Source organism: Armigeres subalbatus, chromosome 2 (genome assembly GCF_024139115.2).
Source record: "Armigeres subalbatus isolate Guangzhou_Male chromosome 2, GZ_Asu_2, whole genome shotgun sequence".
Taxonomy (NCBI): domain Eukaryota; kingdom Metazoa; phylum Arthropoda; class Insecta; order Diptera; family Culicidae; genus Armigeres; species Armigeres subalbatus.
The window spans coordinates 48,310,808-48,327,203 of NC_085140.1; the positions used below are offsets into that span (position 1 = coordinate 48,310,808).

Sequence of the window (16,396 nt, forward strand, 5' to 3'; positions counted from 1 at the left end):
CGTAATTTTCACTCAATTTTAAAGGAAGAAGAAAATGCTCATTCACGCAGATTTTCGCCGGGAAATCATTTTCGGGAAAGAAAAACAGGTGTTATGAGTGATAACCATATTCCGCTCACTTTCAGTGGCGTAAAAATTTGATTTGCTTGCAAGACTACTCATAAGTTTGAGTAGTCCTGCTTTCGACTGATATTGAGTAAAATTTTCGTGGGGTTAAAAGAGAGGATATTCCATTTTTTCTTAGTCACTGAGGCTCTGTCTCATTTGGAGAATTAAACTGAAATTAAACTTAAAAGTGACATTACAATAATTATCGAATAACCCTGCTCGCAGAGCATGATTACTTTTGACAGATATCGAATCATTTTGCATCGATGTCTTATTGGAATTGCTGGGTACCACAGGCCATTCTTATAACCGGGTTATTTGCTAATCTTCGAACTGTCACTTTTAAGTTTATTTCTCCAAATGAGACAGACCCTGAGTGGATAAAAGTTAGCGTGTACGATTTTCGTTTCTCTTCTGAGTTTGTTCTAAGAGAAAAGAGTGGTGAGTGAAACAAGTTTTTCGCCACAAATTATTTTCCTTCGACCCAAAAACGCTTGATTTTGTCTCATTGAGCTTGCAACTGAAATTGGAAGTCACTATTTGGTCACTTTTTCTGCAACTGAAAGTCACTATTTGATCCCTTTTTTCGTCAGCTTTGGTCACTAAAGTCACTATTTTGAATGGCTTCGGTCGCTACCAGCCCTGTAATTGCTATTTTGAGTGAACGTCTTATGAACCATTTGCATCGTAGTGGTTTTTAATTCCTTTGTTGACGCCCTTAACTACCATGCGGAATGTTTGCTTTGGTTTTAAGGCCGTTCACTTTATATTGTTTATTTAGAAAAACTAGCTTCAAGTTATTTTAAAATGTATATACTTACTAGGTTTTCTATATATCGCATAGCAGAACTGCTCTGGCTAACAAATCTAAACAAATCCGATGGTGTTAGTAGCTTTGAGCAAACGGCTTAAAAACCAGACGTGTTGCCGGTGATGCGAGTAAACGGCGCGATTTTTGTTTTAGCTGAAATTTTGTAGATTTCGAATGGTTTTTCAATTAATCTTGATCAGCTGTTATAATATAACCATTTACGTGGAGGACTTTCCAGAGGTATTCCTGAAAGAACTTCCAGATTTACTTACTTACTTATGGTTCCTGTACACCTCCGGTGGTGCAAAGGGCCGACTTGAAAGATCTCCATCCTGAGCGTTGCCCGGCTATCGCTTTAACCTGTTGCCAGGTTAGATTTCGGTCGACTTCTTTTATTTCTTTATTGAGGCTTCGCCGCCATGAGCCTCTGGGTCTGCCTCTGCTGTGATGTTCCGCTGGGTTCCAGTCTAATGCTTGTTTATAGATTTCGTTTCCGCCCCTACATAGTGTGGCCGACACAGCCCCACTTCCGATCCCGAATTTCTGTTGCTATCGACCTCTGGTGACAACGACGATGGAGCTCGTTGTTTGAGATCCACTTGTGAGGCCACCAGGCCCGAATTATGTATATACCGCTGGCATCTGTTAATGAACACCTGCAGCCGTTGAGTGTTCTCCACTGATACACACTATGTTTCGCTAGCGTATAACAGCATAGATTTCACGTTAGAGTTGAAAATTCGTATTTTGGTGCGTTCACTTATCTGCCTGTTTTTCCAGATATTTCTTAAACTCGCAAAGGCAGCCCTTGCTTTCTTGATCCGTGCGCCTATGTCGATCTTGGTACCGCCGTCTGACGCCATTTGGCTACCAAGATATTGGAAGCTTTCAACGTTCTCCACTGGTTGCCCGGCTACTGTGAAACTGGAAGGAATCACCGTGTTTACATCCCACGATTTGGTTTTGTTGACGTTGATGACTAAACCTGCCGAAGAGGAGCGCTCGGCAAGGTCGTTGAGCTTACTCTGCATATCAGAGCGCCGTTGCGCGAGGAGTGCAACGTCATCAGCCAATTCGAAGTCGTTTAGGTGCTCCATGGTTATAGGCTGCCATAACAGCCCGCGGTTTGGTTCACGATCAATCGCATCTACCAGAATCTAATCGATTACGATGAGGAACAGTAACGGTGATAGAATACATCCTTGCCTCACACCAGCTACGACCCGGATAGGGTCGGACAAGACCCCATTGTGCAGCACTCTACACGAAAAGGCCTCGAACTGTGCTTCGATGAGGCCGATGATTTTCTCAGGAACTCCCTTGCGTCTCAGATGCGGAGCGTGAATGATGCGGAGCGTGACAATATGGTCCACACAGGATCTTCCGGCACGGAATCCGGCTTGCTGCCGCCGGAGAGTCGCATCGATCTTCTCCTGAATCCGGGCTAGGATAATTTTGCACAGAACTTTGAGAACGGTACACAGCAACATAATGCCTCGCCAGTTATCGCATACAGTCAGGTCACCCTTTTTGGGCACCTTTACTAAGATACCTTGCATCCAGTCGACCGGGAAAGTTGCGGTGTCCCAGATATTATGAGTTATAGTTCTCCGTTACTTAAAAAATTAAGGATATGTAGATATGTAGAATTTAATAGGTAGTTCTGGTCGTTCACAAAGAATCAAGTAAATGCGCAGAACTCCTGGAAGGTTTTCATAGAAGCGGGCTTGGTAGTCATATGGCTACTGCTTCTGCCTCATACGCAGGAGGTCGTGGGTTCAATCCCAGGTCCGTTCCATTCTCCTACTTTGTATCTTTCTCTTTATTTCTCATGTTCTAGCAATCGCTAGAACTGGAAATGGACTTCCATACCGTTTCCATTACTATTCCTATACCTTCAACTTGAGTATTCTAACAGTAATCTACTAGAATTGGAAATGAACTATAGAGCTCGTTTCCTACATCCAATTAGAAATTCCATCAGTTACCTTCTCCTATCTATCACATTGGCAGCTCGTTAACCAAGACGGACCTCTGCCTCTCCAACCTAACCCAGAAATTCAAAAACATTCCGCATGAACTCGTGGCAAGTGCAGAGGTATATTCGGCTTGCAGTGGGCGAGTGATTGCATCATCATTTCCTCCCCCTTCCCTACATTGACTTGCATTCTGACGTGGCAGGCGCCAGTATGACCTAACAAATGAGATCACCAGTACTTGTACATTGAAGATGTGTGCTAGTCCCAAGCAAACATCTGTTGGTTCTCTGTGCAAGAACAGCTGATCTGGTCATAATGGAGTAGCAACTACGAGCAGTCAATCAAGCTCAAGCTCAAGAACTCCTGGAAGGATTTCATAATTCACATCTTTCCAAAATTTGCTCCAATGTTATAAACTTTCTGGTGCAATCATCCACCATTGGGAATTCACACGGACTCCCTGGAGTCCCAATGCACCTCCAAGAATACTGACACGACTCTTTTGACACCACTTTTGAACAACTTTTTGAACAATCGTGGGAGCTTCTAGAAATCCTTCTAATTCCGTTAAAAAATTTACGGGTTATGTATTTTTGTGGACATTGAGAAACCTCCATTGGCTCTTAAGAATACTTACGGAGTAAGAATTCTTATTCACTCTATGTGGAGTAAATGGACTTCTAAAAATAGTCACGGACGCTGCAATCTTCCAGATAATCAAGAATTCAATCCCTACAAGCTCACATAAATCCATGCAGCACTTACAGCCCAGAAACACATTCTAACCATGCAATACTGCATACACTCAGGTCGTTTAATATTTGTCGATTGGGGCCTTAGCCAATGGAAAAATGTCAAAAAATAAAAAAGGTCATGTTTGTAAAGAAGTGGCATAACCAGTCGCATATGCTAAGGGAAGCTATACCTACTCAATTTATTTTATCGATTTTTATCGATTTTTGATTGCCAAAAGGGAATCGAAGGTCTTGAAATTCCAGCAATGTTTTATTTATAAAAAGTTCAACTACTTTCAACTAGATGTAAGAGTACAACAGGCAATGAAACTTTATAAGGAACATCTAATGGAGTTTTTTATAGAACTCGAAGAAACATGTTTGAAGATTCCTTGGCATATTTTGTGTATGAATTCTTCAACGGAGACATTTCAATTCAAATTTGAGTAAACCTACAAAGTTTTTGGAGCGCAGCTTTGGAAAAAATCTACTAAACATCCATCAAGGAGTTCCAGGATTAAACTGTTGAGCGAGCTCTTGGAAATCCTCTGGGATTTTTTTTATGTTTCAGTGAGAATTCTGAAGTAATTTAGAAAATTTTCTGAAGGGAGTAATTGTTTTCACAAAATATACTAAAGCATTTTCACTGAAGTAATTTCTGGACAAAATTCTCAAAGATTAACCAAAATATTTCCTGATAAAATTGTTTTACAAACATCAAAAGCAACGAATGTTGAACTGAAACATTACCATTGACAACAACATTATCCTCCTCTTGCGTCCGAGTATGGTTATGGAGTATCGAGCAAACGTTTCATTGAGACTATCGCCACCTACGTACATGAGGTAAATCATATGATGCTTTAATCCACTGTCATTCTCTTCACATGACTAGTAATTTGACCACCTAAGGACTTGAGGATCGAACAATGACTTTATAAGCCCATCATCAAGAAAGTTCACAACATGTTTTCAAAACCTAACATACAGAATCTTGTTTGGAGATGATGCCGAAGCTGTGGAGTGTTGTGAAAGGTCTTCAAAGATAGTATTCGGCGTTTTCTTTCAACAAGCCTTTAAATGTCTAGCTGTGGGTTGTTGGTTGAACATTATTGATGATTATTTGTGGATTGGTTCAGAACTATGGCCATTTTAGCCATTTGATTCAGTTTAGACTGCTTAGACTAGATCATTTTCGAAAAATTGGGCGCTGCATTTTTATCAAAAGGTAATATGATATATTAGAGTTGGTTACAAATCAGCAATTTAAATTTATCAAGATAGATCGCATTTCTTCCAATATCCCAATATCAGATTCTCGCGGTTGATGATTAAGTATTTGAACGAACTTTCAAAACTTTTTTTGTTTAAAGGGAACATGACTGATGAGAAAACTGCAAAAAAAATCAAAACTACTCTGACACAATTCCTCAAACTAAATAATCTAAAATATTCAAGGGCCTGAGTCTTTAATTTTGATAAAATATCGAAAACATAAGTGTGCTTAAAAAATTCCTCGCCATAACAAAAAGGTGGTAGAGAATTAACACTGTTGTTTACATTTTAGAACCAGCACATGTCGGGGTAGGGACTCAGTGCTCCGCCTTCTCCCCCTGAAAATATTAGAGGGGACTTAACCCTTTATAAGGCAGTGGCAACTATATTATATGTTTTGACGTAAACTACGTCTAAGGGGAAGACACGGATACAGGGTGACAAATGAAAATTTCCAAATCCTAGACCGTCACGAAATCATGTAAGATTTTGAACTTTAATAGCGCATTCATCTTTCGATGGATTTTTGAGATTTATATATCAATCGACTCGGAAACTCTCCACGAATTTTCCAGTAATATTGAAACATTTGATTATCAACGTTAAAGTTGGGTATGGGTCCATTTTGGCAGCACCTCTTTTTCCCGTTCGCAACGTCTCATTCGGCCGTCGTTCAGTGTAGTTGCGCTCTTCTTTTTGTGCGGTGCTTCGCACCAGTTAGCCACAAAAAGTAGGGCCACAGCAGTGACTGCAGTCGGCAATATACATACAAGCGCATGTTTGTGCAAGGATAGGATGATCGATTTTTAGCAACGGCAATGCAATGTCATAATGCGATAATCGCAATGCAAATGAACAAACATTTTCGATTCAAAGATAACTTAGGAAAATGGTGAGCCATTTTATGATAAACTGCAAATTGTTAATTATATTTTTATTATTAAATATGCGCCAAAATCAAAAGAATTCAATTTTAATTCAGGAAGTTTGAATGCACTTCAGATACTCTGTGGGTACAATCATGCGGGGCTTATTGTAAATGGCTATAGCTTCGGAACGCATACTTTATTGAAACGGGCTATAGGTTACAATAGAACTATTACTTTCTAGCTCCCGGATCTAAGATTCTTGCAATTATATTCATAATATGGTTGCACGAGTATGTTATCCATAATGCCACTGCCAGATAGTGGGAGTTAGATTGTAATAAAATAGCACAAATACCCTATTCCCGTCCGCACCGTTTACTACACCCAACAAAATCTGCACGTTGTTTCCACCTGAAAAAGTACGTAGAATTTTTCCACCTGGAATTCACGTAACTTTTACCTGATTTTTTGATAGAATTTTCATTCTACGTAAAAATCAGGTAAGTTCTACCTGAGTTTTGGATAGAATTCACCGGACACGCAAGTTTCACCTGAATTTTCTGAAGCATTTTCAGTTACGTGTGCACGTAAAATGTACCTGAAAATTCAGGTGGAAGCCACGTTTAGATTATTTGGAGTGTACTCTGGCGCATCTCAACCGAATGGCTTGGTTTTTGGAACCGTTCTGACTCAAATCCCGAATATGACTCATATTCCGAACACTGGCGTTTTAGCGCCCTAAAACTAAAACTGTCATTGGTTTTCTGCACTGAGGATCAAGATAACAAACGAATTCTAACTCCTGTGGAGAAAATTACACGAATAAAGTTAAAATGGGCATTTAAAAGCTAAAGTTCGGAATATAAGTCATGTTCGGAATTTGAGTCAAAACGGTACATGGCTAGTATTTGTTGATTTCTAGTTGGCGCAACCGGGTTTTATCGACTCGCGCTTCTTTGTCGGACTCAACAATACGACCTTCTCTGCCAACTATTCCTCGTCACTCCAAATAACAGAAGGCGGAGATTCTGCCAAAGGTCCAAGGCTCGTATTCTTCCACCAGTGATGACTCGATGCTCTGACTACCATTGGACAGAGGCACCTGTTTGTCCGTAGCCAGTGCATAGATTCTTTGCAAGGTCCAGGGCCGATGCGTATCGTCTCGCATCTGTCGTTAAATCGCTAAATTGTGGTACACGCACTCACCAGTATTCACCCCAGCAACAAACATATAGCACATCGATCACAGTAACTTATATATGCCCGAATTCTCTCACAATATGGTTACTGCAACAAGATTGGCTCAACGTGTGTTGCTTGGGATATCATAACCATGTAACGCTAGTGAGTTATTTTTATTTCAGAATAGTATTATTTAATAATCATACTTCATTATTTCCACCTATATATTACTACAAATAAACTAGAATAGTGGTCGAAAATTTGGAATGAAACTGAATCCGTACTAATTCTACTCTAAGTCGAATGCAACAGTTGGAATTGCGAAAAGCATTATTACCACTTGGGGTTTTAAAGTTAAAATTTTAAGTTATCGTACCGTCGTCGGGGAGACAACGGTTCAAATGGGGGTGAGAATGGGTCACTGTTTCAACTACATATAATGCTTGTAGAATAGATTTAATGTATCTGAGAACAATAAAACTGAATTATAAGTGACCTTTTTGAACGGTTTTGTTATCCGAGCTCCAGACTGTCGGTGAGGGCTCGGACGTCACCCCTGACTACAGTATCCAACACTTTTTTATATTTTAAGTTACACCCAGGTTTTTTTTACACGGTTGGAATTCATTAATTTCTCGGTTAACCTGAACTTTCACAGCTTTGTAAATACCCCCTGAATTTTCTTTGATTTTTTGTGAATTTTTTCGTGGGGTTAACTCATTGCTTCATTGACGCTGAAGGTCTTAAACGACCAAAACCAAACCGTGTAAAAAAAACCTGGGTGTATTGTAATTTTGTTCTAAACCAGTGACATAAGTAATCAAATGAATTATCTTAAAATATGACTACATTCCTCAATGCACCAAACTGTTCTACGTAGTTTACGTTGGGCGGTCGTGTCTTGTACATAACCCTTCAGATTTTTTTCTATTTATTAACAAGAGCTCTAATTATTATTTTCTATGTAGTGGCTTTATTGGCTACCTAGTAATCCCCCAGATGAATTTGAGCCATAAAAAAATTGAAATGTCAATTTGAGAACAGTTTTTTTACGAACAGATCGTAAGTTTCGAGTGGAAGAAGGATTTCCATTTATAATTCGTTAAAAAAACGACAAAGATATATTTTTTCTCGTTGGTATTAATTATTTTGAATCTCCTGTGTTAGATTATGGCGTAATTAGCGTGAAAAAAGATTTTCCTTTCTGTATATTTGGTTTTTAGATGTTAGACGAAATTGTGTTTTTTTTTCCAAGGGTCCCCCCTTGGGAACAAAAGCTCTCGGACTTTCCATTAAGAAATGTTTCGTGCCTTGATTTGACTGGTTCCACAGTGCTCATCTGATTCTTTACCATGTTCAGAGTGTACTCTGAAAATTTGAGCTCATTTGGATTAAAACTGATTTAGCACAAGCCGTTTCAAGTTTGCATGCAAATTAGTATGGGGAGATTTATTTTTTCATTATACTGTTATTGACGTTTCCCCATTAAGCGCAGGTTAAAAGAAAACCTACATAGCTAAAAGGGATACTCAACAGCTTTCACTCAACGAAAACCGCATGTTGATTATTCGTCCCAATAATTAGTAATCGATTTTAAGACAGGTTGCAAATCTTTAGTCATGATCTGAGAGTCATGATCGTTAAACTTCTTTGCGGGCATCACTGAAATGTGCAGTGCAACATAGTAGCCTGAATTTGTGTGTGCTATCTTTCGCGCCACGAGCAGCAATGTTGCCTGTTGATGAGTTATGCAATTAGCTCCAGAAAACCACGGTATAGATTAAATTCGATTACTAATTATTGGAACGATTAATTGAGATGCGGTTTTCACTGAGTGAAAGCTGTTGAGTATGCCTTTTATCTATGTAGGTTTTCTTTTAACAGGCGCTTGATGGGGAAGCGTCATTAACAGTATAATGAAAAAATAAATTTCCCCATACTAATTTGCATGCAATCTTGAAACGGCTTGTGCTAAATCAGTTTTAATCCAAATGAGCTCAAATTTTCAGAGTACACTCTGAACATGGTAAAGAATCAGATGAGCACTGTGGAGCAAAATCGATTTTTTGAACCACCCTACTGAGCATAGTCCTAATAAAAAGTTAATAGTCACTTTATCCGGGATAACTAATGTAGACACACATGCCTCTCCCTACATAAGTCTAGAGGAATTCGGAAAAAAAAGAAGACATTCATATGAATGTAATTACGTTATATTATGTAAATAATACAAATACAGACTTAAATCTAATTTAAACTTTAAAGCAGTATACCCAAAAATTCTTACATTACTCATCCACCCACTAACCATCATGCATCTCTCTCATTCATCCCACCAAACAATGCGTTACAGACGTGATTGATCTTTTGCAAAAACATTTGCTTCATGTAGTGCGCATTGGGATTGTTCATCAGCCCAATTGCAAACAACATCATGAAATACCCACCCGCCATGAGCCAACTTTTATTTGCCGCAATCCATTGCACACACCGACTTGGCCGCGCCCGTTCACCCATCATCGGTTGCACCCGTTGTTGCCACTGTGGCTGATTGCTACTTACCTCACTTGATGCCACCTTTCTTCGATTGCTTCCGTAAACCAGCAAATATCTGACCTGCACCAACTCATTATTCTTAACCAAGATGTACTTTTCCGGTATGTCGGACGTATTTGAATTCTCTTCCTGGCACTTGACGTAGCTCGGATTGTCAATGTACTGACAAAGCGCTGTGCACGCCAAATGACTACCCAAATCTGACCTTGCCCATCCAGCTCCGGTAGGAGCGAACATTTGACTCACATGAAGCTCTGCCGACAGATAAATTCCCTCACCAAATAATGCCGTTTTGTTGAGGTGTTGCTGCAGGCCATAATTCAAAATGGAGTAGAAATTGAACAACTTGCTTCCGTGGTACGCGTAGTAGCTGCTAAATTGATCCTGATTCTCCCGGAACCGTCGTTCCGAGTGGGCGTCCTCGCGGTATACAACTTCAAAAATTTGCTGTGGCCGCTGGAAGGCAGCCAAACAGGGCGCTTTGGCAAATACATCATCGAAGTCCGTTTTCGGCACCGTGCGCAATCCCGGATTAGATTGCTTGCAAATGATCCAGTGCAGCAGATCCAATGATTTGCCCTCCAAAGACGCAACATTCAAATCCGCCAAGGGTTGGATGCTTTCTAGGATACGATTCTGCAAAGAGATTTTCAGAACTAATTTTTATAAAACCAAATTTATTCGTTATAGCTTTTAAGCAATAGCAATAGTAATTAACTAGGCTTTATCCTTAGTCGCACGTAACTTGTTGGGAGAAAATCTAACTATTATAAAACTTTTTTTTTGGTTTCGTTCTCACATGGACACACATACACACGGACAAACAGACAAATCTTAAATGATATTTGGTGTGATTTTTTCGATACAACTTCAGAGTGCGAGAAAGGCCAAAAATTTACCTATTGCATGATTATAAATTAAAAGATTTTAAATCATTATAAATATTTTTTTATATTTTCTGAGAACAAACGTGATTTTGACCCATGAATCAAATATGATCAAGAAAAAGTTAAAATAAATAGGGAAATAATAATAATGCCATCCTGTACAAAATTGAATAACATTATGTTCTCCATTGCTACTCGGGATATACGTGTTCCTCGATAACAATCACCACGTAAGTGCATCTTACCAGTTCGTCAATGTTCTTCTCTTTGTTGCTGGAAACGAAGTCCGGTGGGAATGGTTGCAGGCAAGAATCGTACTTGAATGACCGGGCGGCGGACACAAACAGCGACAGACGAAAATCGGCCGCCAAAGGATCACGACCGATTGCTTCTTTCAGGGAGGAACGTTTTTCCGAAGCCATTGAAGAGTTTGGGTTATCCATTGAGAAAAAATATGCTTCCTAGCTCGCAAAATATAGTTATGCTCTGAGTGCTGAACAAAATATCACTGTTATGTCTGAGATATTAGGCAATTTCACACTTTTTCGAACGTAGAATGATAAGCTTATGATAAGAATTTTCTTTTGTGTACACTTGAATAAAAATGAAAACAGAGTGCACTCTGGAAAGAAAACAATGATTGTTGTCAATTGACGTACACAAAGAATCAAATCAACTCAAATTTACAACACGGTAAGAAAAAAGTGCCTCAGGATAGTTCAAGACAAAATTTTCAAAACGACTTATCTACTTTGTAAACAAAGATTCAAACGTCGATTTGACGAATCTGCTAGCTCTCCCACGCAAACCAACATCATCAATAGGTAGATGAAGGTTTCCGCTTCCTGTTGATGGGGTTAGTTTGCGTGGGAGAGATATCAGATTCGTCAAATCGTCGTTTGAATCTTTGTTTACAAAAGCAGATAAGTCGTTTTGAAAATTTTGTCTTGAGTTATTTCTTGTGATTAGTAATGCACTGAGAGAGAGAAGACAGCTCGCTTTATTTACGTTCATCCTAATGTCACTGCGATCCAGTCACTGCGAACCGAAAAAGTAAACACTGCGATGCAACTTCAAATGGTCGTAACCAGAATTATTCATTTGGCAATTTATTTTCGCAACTTTTCTTATATCTGCTCAGTACTGCGATTTTCATTTTCATTGAGAGAGGTCACGCGATATTTACATTTTATTCTCTCCCGCTTTCATAGAAAACATAAACAATGAAAGGAATTCTGCCCTATTTTCACTGATTTTTATTTCATGAAAGCGAACCAAACTATTGTAAACACGCTGTTTCTTCTTCAATAATGTTACTTCTGACACGAAAATCAAAAACAATACAATCATTTTATGGACTAGTCATCGTTATATGCTCAGATCTTTTAAAATTATTTAGAAATTTAGATTTCAAAACAAAGCAACATTCCCATCATGACTGCTTGTAATGTGACAGGTGACCGGGAGACAGCTACATTTTCATTTGGTCTCTTGAAAATGAAAATGCAACTGTTTTCGCTTTCACATGACAGTCACGAAAACTACCAATACTGTATCTGCTACAGTGAATTGAACCCGTAATTATCCATGTGAATGATCCCGTATTATGAGAAATCGGTTTTGTTCCACGTTAGGAAGTTCATAACCATTAAAATCAGCTAATTCGAACAAGTTTTTATTGGAGTGAAAAATGTTGCTTCCGACGTTATGAAATGTTACTTTGATTTGTTGAGTTTCCACGTTTTCCACACAAATAAAGAAGAAGAAGACATAGTAAATAAACGATCTGTCAGTGAGCTGGCTTCTCTCTCTCAGGTAATTCACAGTGGTTTAACAGAAAACAAAATATTTATTGGACTAGTCGTGTGGAGAGTTCAAAAATGGAATGAACAGAATTTTCTATTTAGTTTTAATCAATAGGTTGCTACCCGGTAAAAATCGTTTACTCATTAATGGGTACTTTTTGTCTGCTATCTCTTTCTCTCTGCTGAAAAATTTACCCATTTTGGGAGAATAAGTGGATTTACTCATTTAAATGAGTAGATCCACTTATTCTCTCAAAATGGGTAAATTTTTCAGCAGGGGGAAAGAGATAGCAAAGAAAAAGTACCCATTAATGAGTAAACGTGTTTCTCCGTGTAAGGTAGTGTTGAAGAGAACCAATGGTAGCTTGGACTCCGATTACAATATCAACACCCCCTCTCAATCGGTCAACCCGAGCGATTTTCGAAGTTCTTGAAACCGGCTATTATCGAGTGCTTTAGTAAAACGTCTGCTAATTGTTTGTTTGATCGAAGACCACATTATCAAGAAGACTGGCAACACAGCCTGAAATCGGGCGACACTGTTAGCAGCGCTGTCGGTGAGCCGAGGTGGTACTATGTATGTTTGTGTGAGTGAATTGACACTGTAACCTCAGTTACACGATCAATCAAAATACATTAAAACTACATTTAAATTATGCTAAAAAAAACTCTCGAGAAGTACACTGAGATTAAACGTATTTCAATTTTATGAGATCAGCATAACTTTAAGCCGAATAATATTTGGAATTTTGTCTTGAGCTGACGATTAAAGAGCGGCACTCTATATCAATTTCCGTACGGACCTGTTAATTTCCTTCACATTTTGACTGAAGACTGTTTTCATGATTTGATTTGAAACAATTTACTCTCTACACAGAAAGAAAAATCATTGATAGAATAAAAAAAAACATTGGTTAAAATAAAAAGTTGCGTTGGTTCTTTTTCGTAGAGAGTTCCGTATGTTTGAAATAAAAGTACAGCAACTTTTGCGTCAACGACGGTTCAAAAGTGGCATGCAACTCTGAAATTAAAAGTTTAAACTTTTCTAAACAAAACTATAGAACTGTCAAATCCAAATGGTTACAATGTGAATGAAAGAGTGATTGTTTTAGGAGAAACCGAGGAAACTGAATGAATAACGCAAACATGAACTTTCAAAAGATCGTAAATCAAAAATAAACCAAGACAAAAAATCTTGCTCCTTTTTTGACTTACAACCTTTTAAACATTCATGTTTTGAATAGTTTGCTTGTCAAAATCAACATTGAAATGGAAGTTTTATTAAAAGACATGCTGTTTCCAACGAAAACTATGAACTTTTAAATTAAGAACTGTTGCCGTTGTGAGTATCTCTGCGCTGGAGTCAATACTGCGCTTCTGCCTGGTGCTGGAATGCGGAAGACATGGCAATTTCGAAATACTAGGAGAACATCTTCGGTGATTTTCTATATCGCCGCCAATTTATTTTGATTCGCTGCATACAATCGCTTGCGATTTTCCACCCTAAGCAGCCTGTAAACGTATAGAACTATTTTAGAGTAACATAATAAACGCAAATTCATAATATGTTTTACCTGGCGCTCCGCTTTTATTCGGTATGTAAGTCTTCGCCACCGCTAGTAAATTATCTGAGTACACTGCTAGTAAATGCACGAGCGTTCGATGTAGGTGAGCAGTGAATTTCATCATGAATAACAAAAAAGGGGAGCGGGCAGCATGAAAGTGCTCCAGAACCAAACAAATTGCGGAAACGGTCATGGCTTGATTCTGAAATAAGGGAAATAAGCAAATCAATTATTCGTTTGCCGAAGGTCGACGGTGCGGTAATCAGCAGCAGGCCAGTCATTAATATAGAGTATTTACTTACCTTTATCTCGAGGAAGCTAACAGAATATCAACCCTTGCCGCTGCAGACGTCGCAATCCAAACTTTAAAAAAAAATGTTTCGGATCGAATTCGTATACGCGGGATCTGATGATAATTTAAAAACAATACAATAATAATTCGATCACTTTTGCTGTCATTAAGTCCACTCGATAGACTTGACATAAGCGGGTGGTTTGACTGTTCAACAATTTTTATCGTAAAAGGGAGAACTTTTAAATCTACACTCAAGAAAAACGAAAGGCACTTTTAAATTAAAGTTACCACAGTCACGATAATCAATATTACTTTTATTTTAACAAAAATTTAACGCTTTTCAGATGGAAAGTACGAAATATTCAGTTTCACAATAATTTGTTTTTCTGTGTAGATTTTTCTTAACTTGCTTAAAAACCCAAAGGTTCGAAAAGGTTCTGCTATCCTAGACATAGTAGAAAATGAACTCTTCACTCAGAGACTGAGTGAAATTGTATTGCTGAATTGCCGTATCTTTTTATCTCTCGAAAATCTTACTAATTTTTCGTAAAAAGTGGAACTACTCAAATTTTCATTAGTTCCATTTTTTACGAAAAAATGAGAAAGATTTCCGTCAGAAAAAAGAGACGTCAATTTCACTTAGTCTTTGAGTAATTTGAAACGGGCGTGTACAGAAATAGTACCAAATAGTTTTTCTTGAAAATTCCTAACTTTGAGAAAACCCGCGTTAGATGTTTTTCGCCAAACAAATTTCCGGCGAATGCTGGCTGTTTGCACATATACATTAGCGCCTGACAGCTGCGAGTAGGAAACCAGTCATTGCTAATAATTCATTGAGAAAATTCAGATGATAGATAACAAAAATAGATGTTAATAGGGAGCGGGACCATTTGGGCAGCACCCCCTATTCCCGTCCGCAACGTTAATAACTCGACCGCGTTCCAACCAAGTCGCTTGATTTTTTGTACATCACTATATGTCGACAGAAACTAACCATGTACTAGAACAGAGGTTCCCAAACTGTGGGTCGCGACCCCCAGGGGGGTCATGGGCTGTTCAGTGGTGGGTCGCGAAAGACAAATCTTAATTCATAATTTTGTTACTATTCTGTCCCACAAATCTATTCCATATTTAGAATTAGAATCTAACTACACGTAAAAAAAATTAATTAATATATTTATTAAATTTCGTTTTTATTATCAATTAGATGTTGAATATGATTATCATAACAAATCTGAATTATGCTTATTTAGAGTGCATATATTGAGTATTATCGTATCGAATGAAAAGTATAAGTTTTGCTTAATGGCAAAATTGTATTAAGCAAAACTTATACTTTTGACTACGTTGCGATATGAGAGAGAAAAAACAGTCGTCAGTGGTATTCATTCTGCTGCTGGAGGAAAAGTGTTGCAGAGAAAAAAGTGTGAAAATGCAATAAAAATGGTAAATAATATCACATATTTATACGCATCAATCAATAAATTCAAAGCAAATTTTATATTGCAGTTATTCTGAGCCGCTCCGGGGATGGTTTGCCGTGAAATTCGATGCAACCTCATCGGGAACTACCGACTACACGATCTTATGAGGACGCGCATGCTAAGCCCGATCCAGATTGTACGGAAAGTTAAGCAGTCGTGGTGGAGCATAAAAACGATGCTGATTCCCTAGGCGGGTCCATCCGGCAGTACGGCCGTAGAATGCCGGGGAGTTAATCTGTGAAACGTTATATAGTTTTCATCGCACATTAGGTATACAATCCATCGAGCTTTTCGATACCGACACCGGAGAATTGCAAGCGGTGCATAAGGAAGATTATTTGGATCCCCTTAATGTGCAGCGTTTCATGTGTTTACCGCAAACAGGAATCTTCCGAGCATCCAGTGCGGTGTTTCGTTTGCAATACTGCCAATAATAACATGATTGTTAATAAACAAAATGCCTAAGATTTTCGAGTTTAAATTCATTTCAGATTCAAGAAAACAGCATTCGTAAAAACAATAATCTACATTTATCAATCTAATGATTTTATTACTATTTCCCCAATGTAAAACATAAATTAACTTTATATTTATTATTTAAAATCTCTTATGATGTATATACTTATTTTACATGAAATGTATAAGTTTCATGTTATGATTATCTTATGCAGTGCCGCATAACCTTCATTGCCATTTGTTTTATATTCCACTAGTCGACCCAGCAGACGTTGTCCTGCATAGTAGGCGAGAATGTGCGTTCCGAACTGCCCATGCAAAGTTCGCATAGGAATCACAATTTTAGTTTTTCACGATTTGCTCAACTTTACTTGTAATTTTCGCATTAGG

At 38.3% G+C, this 16,396-nt stretch overlaps 1 protein-coding gene and 2 long non-coding RNA genes across 3 annotated transcripts; 1 reads left to right on the top strand and 2 right to left on the bottom strand.

Moving 5' to 3' along the window:
- Positions 1–9,155: 9,155 nt before the first annotated feature.
- On the bottom strand, positions 9,156–11,037 carry LOC134214356 (protein mono-ADP-ribosyltransferase PARP16-like). Its single transcript, XM_062693749.1, has 2 exons — positions 10,647–11,037; positions 9,156–10,150 (listed from the first exon to the last, which is right to left on the bottom strand). Exons 1-2 carry the CDS (start codon positions 10,842–10,844, stop codon positions 9,269–9,271), a joined length of 1,080 nt encoding a protein of 359 aa, XP_062549733.1. The 5' UTR covers positions 10,845–11,037; the 3' UTR covers positions 9,156–9,268.
- Positions 11,038–13,463: 2,426 nt separating this feature from the next.
- Positions 13,464–14,220, bottom strand: LOC134214357 (uncharacterized). The gene is made up of 3 exons (XR_009979749.1): positions 14,074–14,220; positions 13,781–13,973; positions 13,464–13,718 (listed from the first exon to the last, which is right to left on the bottom strand). It is a non-coding gene; the product is annotated as an uncharacterized LOC134214357 (long non-coding RNA).
- A 906-nt stretch (positions 14,221–15,126) lies between these two features.
- LOC134214358 (uncharacterized) lies at positions 15,127–16,017 on the top strand. Its single transcript, XR_009979750.1, has 2 exons — positions 15,127–15,512; positions 15,576–16,017. It is a non-coding gene; the product is annotated as an uncharacterized LOC134214358 (long non-coding RNA).
- The last annotated feature ends 379 nt before the right edge of the window (positions 16,018–16,396 follow it).